This window comes from Bicyclus anynana, chromosome 19 (genome assembly GCF_947172395.1).
Source record: "Bicyclus anynana chromosome 19, ilBicAnyn1.1, whole genome shotgun sequence".
Classification (NCBI taxonomy): Eukaryota; Metazoa; Arthropoda; class Insecta; order Lepidoptera; family Nymphalidae; genus Bicyclus; species Bicyclus anynana.
The window spans coordinates 1,137,440-1,151,106 of NC_069101.1; the positions used below are offsets into that span (position 1 = coordinate 1,137,440).

Genomic DNA, 13,667 nt, shown 5'->3' on the forward strand with positions numbered 1-13,667 from the left:
AATTCTCGAACCTTCCTGTCTCATCGGTGATTAGGACCTACGTTGAATCCAAGTGCTGCGTTTGGTTGAGATGCCTTGTTTGGTGCAAGTTGGTGATAAAATTAATGATCATATTAATGTGTTAGAGTTATTAACATTCCCATAAGCTATATCCGTTCGTGCAGGCGATATAGAAGCCCGTTCCTGGAGCCAGTCAGTGTGTCGCTTTTTAAAGCATATTTAAATTTTTTCTTTTGCAGTTGTTTGGTGTTGTTTGGATCATAGCTTCAAGTTCGCTACGATCACCATCTGTGGAGGATTACACCGCGTAAGCTGTTAGTTACGTGAGCACCTAAAACTATGTTACATTTACAAGGGATATTTTTAGTAAAACAACATTATATTAGTTGTGTCTAGGTTAAAATGGTAACAACTAATAAAACCTCAATCAATATATGTGCCAATTATAGATATTTACAAAGAGTTTTGATATTATAAACTAAATATATTGGACGGCTTTGTCTTAATATATGAAAATCAATTCTTGTTCGTTAGTATCGCTCAAACTCAAAAACGGCTTGATTTGATTTGATATTTTGTTTTGTCAAATAATGGAGTAGTTTAAGAAGAAATAATAATCAGGAAAAATACAAAGTAACTAATAGAGTTAGTTTTATCAAGCGGTATGAACCTTTGCATCTATTAATATAATGAAAGAGGTAAATGAAAACATAAATTCTTATTACATTATGAGAAAAGGAGTTAAGGAAAAGTAGAAAATTATTGGAATGATGTAATAATTTTATTTTTATTGGACTCTTTGATATCGTTATCAAATATGAAACATTTTATATGTTTCATATGTTTTTATACAAAGAAAATAAAGCCTGTAATAAATATAATATTTGGTGTGTCTACATATTATTCAACGTCGCAACGTATTAGCGGCAATATTTGACGTTATAGAGGTATTGAGGTTGTGTATTACAATAGCATGAAAGGTTTTCGGGTCAACTTAAAATAAAGCTGGGCTAACCTATTTTCTTCGGAATCGATTGCCTTTATCCTTTGTTATAAATACGTTACATTAATACTAATCGGTAACACATAAAATTTTGTATCATTATGTGACATTTCGTTTCAGTAAACTCGCTGGCTCATCGCTCTAAATAGGATTTTGCTAATCAATTTGTTTGTCAATTGGTTTATTGTTCTGTGTTAGCATTTCGGGGATATCAGCAATTATTCTATAGTACCTTTGTTTGGATGCATGCCATTTTATTTCTAAACATGAACTAATCTCATTATTCGTTTTACGCAATTGATATAAAAGTACCTAGAGTTCAGAATGAAAAGCAGATTGAACACAAAATATTGAATTTACAAAAGTTTAAATGCAATATCAATTATAAATATCGTTTTCAAGAATGAGGTAAAGAAAGATGAAAAGGTTCGACAACGACCAAGAATTAATTTAGATCATAATAATGATATTTTTTGGGGGCAAAGAACAACACTGGTATATTATCCGATCCGATATAGAATCCGATAAAATATGTTTCTACTTATTGTATGGTTATGTATTTTACTAGTAATATCCCTTGATTTTAAATTAATTTTATTAGCGTGTTATCTAGTAAGTTATAATACAGCTGTATTTATTAAAATCTTCAGTAAATCATACATACTAATATCACAAAAATATAGCATTGTAGCTTATCAATAAAATTATCACAATAAATGTATTTGTTTTGATTTACTGAAAATTCCATGAGACTTTCAAGTCTTTAATTAATTTCGTTGTTAATTTTGAAAGGTGATTTTGTTTGAGTAAAATCTGTAATAGAATATTTCCTTGCCAATTATGTTGTGCCAAATAAGTTGCCAATAACCCCTACCAGTTTCCATAAATGTGTTAGTTTACATAATATTTTTAGTATTATATTTATAATACAAATTTATAAATAATAAATTATAATTTTAGTAACATTTTATCATAGGTTAATAAGATATTATTTTATTTCGTTTACAAGCTTCCTTCAAAGCTTACCCATGTTAGGTCCTATCATGTCTTTTGGATGGTTTGTCTTAATGGCATTCATTCTTCGATTTACAGCTTGTGGACCCATACCTGGTGCAATGGGTCCTGCTGGACCACCGGGCACTCCTGGAGCACCTAAATAATCAAAATTATCTATTAATAAACTCATTTTACATTATCTATTAAGTTATTTAGAATGTCATCATTAAAAATCCTAGTGAACTGAAATTTTTTCCATAACAAGCTAGTCACAGAAAATGAATTCCTTGTGATTTTTTTATGAAATCACTGTCAAATCCAATATTTTCCTCAATGCTGGAACAGGTAATAGTTATTTCAAGTATTATAGATACTCAATATTGACCAATAAACAAAACTTACTGAATTCGATAGCGTGATGATCTTAAGTCTTAATTTTAATTATTTGCAAGGGTTAATTTTACTTATTTATGTTTCTAATTACACACATCATTACGATGTTTCACTATTTTAGAGTGACTAGTACCTCAACCACTTGAGCATACCCAACCCAATAATTAAAAGAGTTACAACAATCCTGTTTTGTATAGTAGATACCTACCTATAAACTGAAAAAATAATAATAATTAAATATTGATTATCTTACGCATCGGTGGCCTGGTCGGCTCCACGTTGATGACTCTTCGCCTCTTCTTGGGCAGCTTAGCTCTCGCCTGCGTGTGCGAGTAGTACATGGCGAAGTTTGACACTATGACGGGCACGGGCAGCGCTATCGTCAGCACCTGAGATGTTCATTATTGTGTTATTCAAATTCATTAGATATGGCAGCGTTACGTTGTATAACTTCAAGAATTTTCGCATAACTTATGAAAAGGGAATAATTGGTTAAATTTTAATTTTCTTCGTGAATTGACGAATCCGAGCGACAATTTAACAGATTCTTCGAATGTTTTGCAAGTGAAGATGCTCTTATTTTAGACTGTGACGTTCATAGATTTTCTGTTACGTTCCAATAAAAAAAACGTTACGTTCAAATTTTTCACGCAGAAGAGCTAAATAAATTAACTATTCCTATTGAAATTATTTAAATTTCTATTGGTTTTCTTTCTTCAAAGAAATTCTCAGTAAATATTAGTTGGACAATCTTTGGTACTACTATTATATAATATATTACAATCAAGATCAAACCATTTTCCAAAAATATACATGTATTACTTTATAATCTAAAGTTAGCGATAGCCAGATATTTGTTGCCTGCCGATTGGTTACGATGATCTAAACTATAACTTTAAATAACTAAAGATAGTTGCTTATCTAAGGTTCTATATTAAAATTAGGAAGGTTATGCCATCAAAGGTAGTTCTAACATAAAATGATTTGTTGGCTCTAACATAAAAAGATCAAAATATTGATTTACTTACACCAGCCAACGCGCAAAGTGCTCCGACGAACATACCAACGTAAGTCTTGGGCGCCATGTCACCATACCCCACCGTCGTCATGGTGACCAGCGCCCACCATAACCCCAGTGGTATGCTGTTGAAGTCGTTGTGCGGATTTGTCTGTATCCTCTCCGCATAGTACACCAGGCTCGCGAATATCACAATACCGAGCACTAAGAAAAACACTAAAAGCGTCAACTCCTTGGCGGACGCCCTAAAAGTCTGAATGAGGATCTTAAGGCCGGACGAGTGCCTTGTCAATTTAAACAGTCTCATTATTCTGATGATGGAGAAGAATTCTAAAATGTCAGCGTTCTCGACGTGAGACGCATACTTCTGGAGGATCAAGTCGATGTAGAAACTCATTGTTGCGATGTAATCGATGATGTTGACGGAGGATTTGATGAATTCGCACTTGTTGGGGGAGGAGATGAACCTAACGAGGATTTCGAGAGTGAACCACGCGTTGCACACACATTCGATGTAGAAGAACGCTACGTGGGCGTTTGTTTGCACTTTGTCCAACGCCCAACTCTGCGTTTGGTTCGCGGTGGTCACTGTATAGTTTCTTATCACTGGCACTCTCATATCCGGATGCGTTTTCAGGCAGAACGATATGATTGATACACAAATGAAAAACACTGATATCACACCGATAATCTGAAAGGAGAAAACAGTTGGTAATTTTATTATCATACTTTAACTAATGCTTAATTACATGAAATTCTACCAAAGGAAATGATTGATAAATGAGCAGATATATTTGTAAGATATAATATTATTTAAATTGACGTTATCGTTACTTGAGAAGTTCAGTAACTTGTTGAAATCGTCGTAAAAAACCAATTACGTAAACACGCTTTCGCTCACAATGTAGAGACACAAAAAGAGCATGATTAATTTTAATAACATAGTAAGAATGTTCTTTGTAATGATATCTAACATGCCATTGATTGATTGTCTTTTGTTTTTTATAGGGTCTGGTTGGCGTCACCACTACAATCATATTTTTTTCCAAAGAAAACCAAAATAAATGTTCTCACCTTGGCAGCATTAGAACTATACGGCTCGTCGAACAGTGACCACATCTGAGGCTTGAGTTGTTGCCACCACGACACCGTGCCGTTGTAGTAATCCTCTTCGAAGCCAAATTTGCGCGCCACCTCCTCATCAGATGGCTTCTCCGTGTCCAGGTCCAAGCGGTCCAGGACGGCCAGGGTTTCTTGTGTATCTCGATGCTAGAACAAATACTTACATGTAACTTATCACATAACCAAAACCAAATTTAATATAGGTATTAGATGAACCGTAGTTTCATCCACGTAGTTCTCGTTCCTGTAGGAATAAAGAGATAGAATACATCTACTCACGAATAACTTTGCTTTCTACTAGTAAAAGAATTTTTAAAATCGGTTCAGCAGATTCAGAGATTACAAACCCCACTACCTTATAAAGTTTATTGATGAGAAAAGTTGAAGTAAAACTCTGACCGAATTTCAGGTACATCGAAAATAAAGAATACAAGTTATTGGACTGTAATCACACCAGCTCAACAACAGTATTGTAGCAGCGTTGTGGGTGTCAGCTCCATATACCGTCTTCCTATCATATCTACAAGGACCGTTAAAATAGGCTGATAATGTAGAAATGATCTTCGATTAAAGAGACCATTCGATTCGGAGGGCGTAGGTCCGAATTCGGTATAGGGCATGCACCTCCAACTTTTCATTTGTGTGCATTTTAAGAAATTTAATATCACGTGTCGCAAACGGTGAAAGAAAACATCGTGAGGAAACCTGCATACCTAAGAATTTTCTTAATTCTCTACGTGTGGTGAAGTCTGGTGGACTAATGCCTAACCCTTCTCATACTGAGAGGAGACAGTGCTAAATAGTGAGCCGAATATGGTTAAGAAACACACCTGAGGTTAATAATAATCTAGTCGAAGACGGTACTTAGCTGGGAACTTTGACGTTAACAAGGAAGCTGTATGCATAAATCTGAATTTCAATCAAAGTTTTACAGTTTTAAAAGCTTTCAGGTTTTTTAATTTTTAAAAAGATCCGGCAGCTACGAATATGCGTGATAACTTTTAAAATCCTGACACCATTTTTAATTACTTACCTGATCCTTTTGAAATTTTAATTAGCAAAGCTTATAATTACATTCTTTATAGATCACGACAGAAAATAAAAAAAATATTATTTCGTACGATTCGTTAAGATCAGCCTTTTAAAACGTTTCATCAATAATGACCCTTTTTATTTTATTCAATGACAAGTTAACCCTTGACTGTGACCAAACCTGATGTTTAGTGACGACGCAGTTTAAAATGGAAGCAGGCTTACTTGGAAAAGGTTCAAGTTTATTCTACCCATACCTCTGTCGATGTCTATGTACCTATACCAACTCTATCTATCTTGCATGTCTCTCAACAAGACTTTACTTCATGTCAACACTAAAAAAGTGAAAAGTAGCCTATGTGTTAATCCAAAGTAAAACTTATATCTATTCCAAATTTCAGCCAAATCGCTTCAGTAGTAGCGGCGTAAGAGTAAAAACATAAAAAAAAAACATCCATACAAACTTTCGCGTTTATAATATTACTAATATTATACTTTTGTTTAGACACATATTTATGTAATGTGTCTGGAACTTAATAGTTTCTACAGTTGGTGAACTGATCTATCATATGAGAATATAACAAGCAATTGTGATACGGTGTTTACCAAGTGGGGCTAATTCAGAAACTTGCTAAACGAGTAGCCTCATCTATTCAATCAGCTGTAACCAAATTAGGACTTTCAAAGTTACTAAGCAATCAATCGTTAGCGTTGGTTTCACTTAACTGTTTGTTTAAATTAAGGATTAGAGCGAAACAGAAGGTTAAATAATGTAACCCTTAACAAGTATCGTGAATTAAACATTCTTAACTGGTATTGTGGCTGCTGCACGCCCCGCCGATGTTTTCTTTATTTCCTGACAAACATTGCCTCAAGTCATTGCATTGCGGCAAGTCCGAGACTTTCAGCTCTGCGTCACTTTTCAGGATACAGTTATGGGCAGTTAGCGAACGCTCGCGACTTCGTCCGCGTGGAATTTAGTTTTCCACAAATCACCTAGGTTCTCATAGCTCTCAGAAGCTTTAAACTTACTAGTATTATTATTTTATTATAATAACTTTCATGTTCCCAGTCGACCTGCTATTCATACGTCATGTTCCACCTCATTAATTCTGTGACATTTAATTTCACGGCCCCTACCAATGGGAATAATTCTTCGACATAATTTAAAACGCCGTAACTTTACCAATTTGGAATGAACCCGGGAATGTTTTATTGTTAGTAGGCTTGTTGAATTTTATTTTTGGCGAAAAAAATCAGTATCATATAAATCAGAAGCAGAATATTCGATTTATTGTTGGTTCATTTTTATCAGCTTGTTTTATCGGCCTTCTACAGGATCAGTCTTCTTTAATGAGTGGGAATATAGAACGTAGACCTACCACGCTGTTTCGATGGAATGGATGACCAGACCTTTGTGATTGGTAAGCTGAAAGTTTGTCAGATTATGGTTCCTACCATAGGTTAGTTTTGTAGGTAACTATTAAGTTTGGATAGTGACGGATTTGGGAGGTAGCTGGTTTCAAATTACCACCATATTATTATTGATTTTTCAACGGCAGTGATGTGTGACTATATTGCCCGTTCATTTATTCAAAAAATTAATGAAAATTCATATAAAAAAGGATCAATCTCATTTCTAAACTTTCATGTTTCAAAAACCGGCCAACCGGTCTTGGCGGTTGCAGCTCAGTCATGTCAGCGTTGCGTCGACGCAGCGTGTGAACACTATGATTATCAGTATGTAAAACGACAGAGCGTCAGTGCTGCGTCGACGCAACTCTGACGCAACGCGCTGTGTGGACTGGCAGTGAAGCAGATCTTGCGTCGGTTACCTAATCCCTTCAACACGGCACTCATGGCGCTCATCCGTGCGGTCAGGCGGTATCCATAAGCGGATTACATACAAGTCAATGCGAGGAGTAAAGTCAGCCATTGATGGTCAATTATTCTCACGTTTCTGCAGCGCAAACGGCAGCAAAGACGTTTCATAAGTCGAGCCGTTGTGCACGCAGTAACACACAACCAATTATAGTCGTGGGTGCTGCAGAAACGTGAGAATAATTGATCGTCAATGGCGTGCATAAGATTCGTTTCACTGCTTGCCACAGTAGTGCGCGGCGTAGTGTATAATGGCCTTACTACAAGGAGTTTTAGTAACTAGAACTCATTCATGGAAGTACTACTACATTGATTATGAAATGAAAATATACCTTATTTTACACCACCAAGAACATACAATACAATATGCAATATACGAAATGCATAAATATTAATTTTCATTCTCTCTTTCGACTTTCGTACAAACTGTAAATCCCTGTTTCACTTCCTTCTATTTATATTTCCAAATTAAAGCCGATGTTCTGCTGCAAGGTCTAATTTATGCCTTTTCATTGTAAACCACAGACAGACAGACTTTCTTATTTATAATATTATTATTAAACATACTGTTAGCTTAAATACACTGTAAAGAGTTTGTCGCTACATTTTTTCTTTTCAGCAAACGAAGCGGAAAATCAAATTTCAAAGTTTTTTACATTTGAATAAATAAATTCGCAAACATGAAAAAATCTCCAGCGAAGTTTTTCAATCCAATGAAGTCTATTCACATGAAAAATATTTGCAAAATTCAGGAAATTAAATACCCACAGGAATTAACAGTTTGAAACTGAATAATTCATGAAATGAAAACATCATGTACTTTTTCCACGGTTTTATAATATCTAGGGATAAATCAGCAAATAGAAAAAAGATAAGTATCGAGAAATTCTTTTGCCACCAATCTCGCAGGACCCAGGAATTTTCCGGAATAAAAGCTTTTGTGTTAATCCAGGTTATAATAACTCTTTTCTAATTTGCAGTTAAATGTGGCAGTAGTTTCGTGAAGGAGTAATTAACACAAATACATACATAGAAACTATCTGTTATCGCCGCATTGCAACGACTTGCGGTAGGGACGGCTTCAGTGTGCTCGTGGCGTTCGAGCCGTCCACATCTCTTGTTGTGTACTTCTTTATGGGTTACTTGGGAAAAGCGGGAAGAGTGACTTGAATAAAAAAGGGGAGTGTTTGTTAACAAGGCGCCTTTAACCCTACACACAACGTTCACAAGTGCGTGACTTCACTCAAGGTCATTCTCTGCCATTCTAGAGTCTTATTTTGGTTACAGTTTGATTTGTTAATTAAGGTGTCCTGACAAATGTTGTGAATCATAACCTTTGTTCCAAATTAGTTTTCTTATTTTAGTAATCTCTTCTGAGTCTGCTAAAATATCTAACTATTACTTATTAAGAACTTTGTGGTAATCTCTGGATCAGAACCGATTTTTAAATTACCTTTAACACAAGAAAGACACGTTATTTGTGAGTGTCATAGGCTATATCATATTATATCCTCGTTTTACACGGGAACGGGAACTACGCGGGTGAAACCGCGGGGCGTCGGCTATCATGTTATATTTCTACTAGTAGCAAAACGTTTCGCTCTTTTGTGCTTTATTTAAAACTACAAAACCCGAGCAATTTTCATTTTCTATCCTCCAGGCTTAACTCGAGACGGGCTTAGTGAACTGAGGCTCATTTCGAACAATTCAATTTGAAGAGAACTTCTGGTGAAGGATCTCTAAGAAATATTCCACAGCCTTTCAAGGATTTAGTGTAGCACAATATTGGGTGCCTTATTTCCCTACAAAATTATTAAAATACAAAGCCAGGAAGGACCGGTTTCTAAGCGGTTGATCATAATTTTATAAACAATCAATTAGACATTGACTGTAATTTTACTTGATGTTATAATTGTAGCTCTCTAATGTAATAATAAGATACAGTTTCTTCAATCACTGTTTACTCGTCTAGGCTTAGGCGCAAAATATAATTCTATGCATACTAACATATTCCGTTAAGACATATTATGTTACATATTTTATTACACTAGTGACATATTTTATTTTATTAGAATATTTATCATACGACATAATGATATATTATATATTAGTTTATTTTATGATTTTTATAATTATTATATAATTTGTGAATTATGGTTTAGGTATTAGTGTGTAGTTATTTGTATGTATGTATAATGTACATTATTATTACGTACAAACCACCTACAGTTGTCTTAATAAGTTCCTAAGCCTAAGGTTGCCTGGAAGAGATCGCTACTATAACGGCGATAAGGCCGCCTTTTGTATTCTACTTTTCCTTTTTGTTTCTGTTTTGCTTGTTTTCTTTGATTTATTGTGGTGTACAAACAAAGAGTATTAAATAAATAAAAAATAAACGTACCCCTAAAATCTATAATATGTTGAGGTTTCCAAATATTTTTAATATCGTAAACCTTAAGTTTGATAGGAAAACTCTGAAACATTCTTTATATCCACGTTATATAGGTAGATGTAGGTAGAACTGTGTATTGAAATTGAGACAAGTGATTGATGTATTAGGGTCTTTATTAATGAAAATTCCATAACCTACTTAAGGAAACCCTCTTCAGAAAACGATCAACGATTTTATAATTTATTCACTAACCAGCGTTTCAGAAACCGTCCGTAAGTGTTTTAAGGTGTCGAAGTAGATGACAATCACTTTGATGAATTATGCTGAGCATAATCATGGTGGCAAAGGTAATGGGTTAACGCTCGATCATATAGAAATCTAAAAAGATATGACTGTATGTACCAGTCTATCTACTCCTACTGTTTGAATGAAATACGTTACACGTGCGTTACGTGTAACTTACGGGTACGTGACGTCACGGATACGTGGTTTTTACAAAAAAAAAACCATTTTCAAGCCCTGTTAAATTTACTGAATAAAATCACGACTATTTCACTATTTTAAAACACTTAAGTAAAGTAAATCACTGTATACAGATTATCCAGGTTTCTAATAACAATTATTGTATCCACTTAATTATCATAAACTAGACGAAAAAAAATCACGTTAATTTACTTCGAGCTTACTCGTAGCTCGCTCAGAATGGTCCTGCCTCTGCCTACTCATAAGAAAAACACAAACAAAAACACGCACATTTCATGCTATGATTTTATATAATCATAATAAAAGCTTGGACCACAAAGTGCACTTCCCACTTTTCGATCAACATGAAAGTTATAGATTTCTCATTTACGGCCCAAAGTTGACATTACGCGTCCACAAACTTCACTCGCACCGTTTCGTTATCGAAAAACGCTCGCTCGTAAAAAGGAACGTCACGGCTTATTGATGCCTTTTAACGATACAATAACGTTCCGTAATACGTAACTTTTATATTAGTACTACAGCTGGTGCGGGGCTACATAGAATGTTGTTCTTGTCATATTACTCGTGGGATTATGTTAGTTAAAATAACAGTTACCTACCAATAATAGAGTTGATATTATATTGGAATTGTGTATTGCTAAACTAAGTTGTATTTATGAAGATTTTCTGAAGGTAAATATTTTTATTGGCTATGGGAACACCTACATAGAAGATTTAAAAATGTGCGTTAGATATTGTCATTCGAACTTAGGTTACGACTAAAGGTCGCGTTCCATACGGTAAGTAAGTAATGGTTGGGACGTGGACGGGACGGGACGGGATGGGACGGGATGGGAAGGGATGCGATAGAGTGTGGCAGTCACCTGTGTGTACGTCATCCAGCAGCACGGCTCCACCTGGTTGGCGTCCAGTCCCCAGAACTCCAGCTCTTCCTCGAACAGCGGCCCGCATACATCCGTGGGGTAGTGGAGCTTGCCGGTTCTAGAACATAGAAGAAATCATTATCATCCATCATCATCATCATTTGTAGAAACTTCGTGACTATTCTGAGCCGTGCATCCAGCGACTCCCTGTGACTTTGGGGACGTATGATGTCGTCGAAAAAAAATTATAATAAACTAAGATATAACCGACCAAGTGTGAGTCGCACCTTCGCACCAAGTGACCATGAGATATTGTGTGTGTTTGTGAAGTTAGCAACAAATGACTGCGCAATGAATCAAAACGGTATAAACGGCGCGGACGGGAAGTGTTCGCGTCTGTACGAATGCGCAAACTTATTCCACAGCTAACTTCACAAACACAAAGATCTGTGGCGAGCACTGTACCTACGAAAAAAAGGTAGCCTTCCGTTCTTGGCGACCGCGACCTGCGACCGTGCGACCCACTGCTTAGTATCTATACTAATATATAAAGCTGAAGTTTGTTTGTTTGATTGAATGCGCTAATCTCAGGAACTGCTGGTCCGATTTGAAAAATTGTTTCAGTGTTAGATAGCCCATTTATCGAGGAAGGCTATAGGCTATATATTATCTCCGTTTTCCTTCGGGAACGGGAACCACGCGGGTAAAACCGCGCGGCATCAGCTAGTGAATTTATATGGAGCACTAAACAAAGCCCGCACCGCGTCGCGCGACCACTTATGTTTAGTGCTCAATATAAATTCATATTCGCAGGTCGCGGTCGCGCATCACGGTCACCAAAATTGGAATGCTACCTTTAAACGACAATAAAAGAAAACTAGCTATTCTAAGAAAAAGATAAACAGATAAAGCTTCTGATTGCAAAGTCGATCGAGACACGGTATAACGCGTTAAACTTTAAACTTGCAAAGTTTTAGAACAGTTTCCACCGCATAAGTTTTGTTTGAGTTACAAAGTTTCAAACTTATAGGGTCTCCGAGCCAACGTTTGAATTAACTATGGGCGGAAAAGTGCAAAGTTTGTGTCGTTCATTAATCGTGTTAATTTGCCGCCATTTCAATAATGGAAGCCTGCGATAGATGTACTTCATTTTATATATCTGGTGAAAGTTGGCTAACCCTTGGTACTACCATAGGATACCGTAAGTACGGTAAGCATTAGGCTATTATAGGATTAAAAAGTAATTACAAATGTAAGAAAACTAATGTCGAGCAAAGTTTATGATTCACAACACTTGTCAGGACAACTTAATTAACAAATCAAACTGTAATCAAAATAAGACCCTCGAATGGCAGAGAATGACCTTGAGTGAAGTCACGTACTTGTAAACGATGTCTGTAGGGTTAAAGGTACCTTTGACTGTTAACAAACACTCCCCTTTTCCACTCAAGTCACTCTCCCCGCCTATCCCAAGTAACCCATAAAGAATTACACAACAAGAGATGTGGACGGCTCGAACGCCACGAGCACACTGAAGCCGTCCGTACCGCAAGTCGGTGTAACGCGGCGATAACAAGGCTAACTTTTTTTTAATTGTCCTAAATTATCGCTATCATTATCGTTCTACTAGATTGGAAAAAAATATCATATTGTTTTAAGACGTGATAACTGTTTCATGACGGTACGTTAACTAATACCTTTACCAAACGGAGCGGAGCGGAGGACAAAGATATTAGTTAATAATTAGTTTAACGTTTAGTACATCAAGTAGATAACATTGTGGCGTCTCATAATGGACGACAGAGGTTTCACGTTGAAAAATTAAAAAAAAATACATGATTGTTAAATTAAGTTAGCTTTCATTAATTCATATCAATATATTTCGGACCCATAATCCATGTAGTCACTATACGAAATTAATATTTTTTATATTAAATTCATATGAGTCAACTACCCAAATATAGAGTTTGAAAAGCCATGCTGTTGTGAAGATACAGTGTTTTGTGGTTACACTCATAAATAAGGTCCTCGATCATGAGTTAAAAGTCTGAAAAAATGCATTAATAGTATACAGTATTCCTAGCTCCCCTCCTAGGGGACTCATCATCATCATCATCATTGTCAGCCGATGGATATCCACTGCTGGACATAGGCCTCCTGCATGGACTTTCAAACAAAACGGTCTCGAGCCGCCAGCATCCAGCGGCTCCCTGCAACCCGCTTGATATCTTTGGTCCACCTAGTGGGGGGTCGACCAACTGCGCTTTCCGGTGCGGGGTCGCCATTCCTGCACCTTGGGACCCCAACGTCCATCGGCTGCCACTTCAGCTTCGCGACTCGCTGAGCTATATCAGTGACTTTAGTTCGTCTGCCTAAGGGACTATAAACAACGAATTGTGATTTCTCAAAAGTAAATATTTTACATACAGTGTTTTGTCATGGTACGGCAGCATGGCTTTGGAAGGTAACTGGTTTAAGTAT

General features: G+C 36.1%; 1 protein-coding gene across 3 annotated transcripts in view; it reads right to left on the reverse strand.

Annotated features, from left to right (window-relative positions):
• The window catches only part of LOC112056272 (potassium voltage-gated channel protein Shaw), a 103,222-nt gene that overhangs the window by 13,728 nt on the left and 75,827 nt on the right, over positions 1-13,667 (reverse strand). Inside the window, exons 1-6 of one of the 3 annotated variants that reach the window (XM_052887285.1) lie at positions 12,550-12,837; positions 11,187-11,304; positions 4,485-4,679; positions 3,421-4,101; positions 2,646-2,781; positions 2,030-2,155 (exon numbers count right to left, since the gene is read on the reverse strand). In XM_052887285.1, the coding sequence (XP_052743245.1) occupies positions 2,030-2,155; positions 2,646-2,781; positions 3,421-4,101; positions 4,485-4,679; positions 11,187-11,201 (1,153 nt within the window). In that variant the 5' untranslated portion in view covers positions 11,202-11,304; positions 12,550-12,837. Of the gene's footprint in view, positions 1-2,029; positions 2,156-2,645; positions 2,782-3,420; positions 4,102-4,484; positions 4,680-11,186; positions 11,305-12,549; positions 12,838-13,667 lie in introns of those variants that run through there. The other 2 variants (XM_052887286.1, XM_052887284.1) reach the window with 2 other exon arrangements.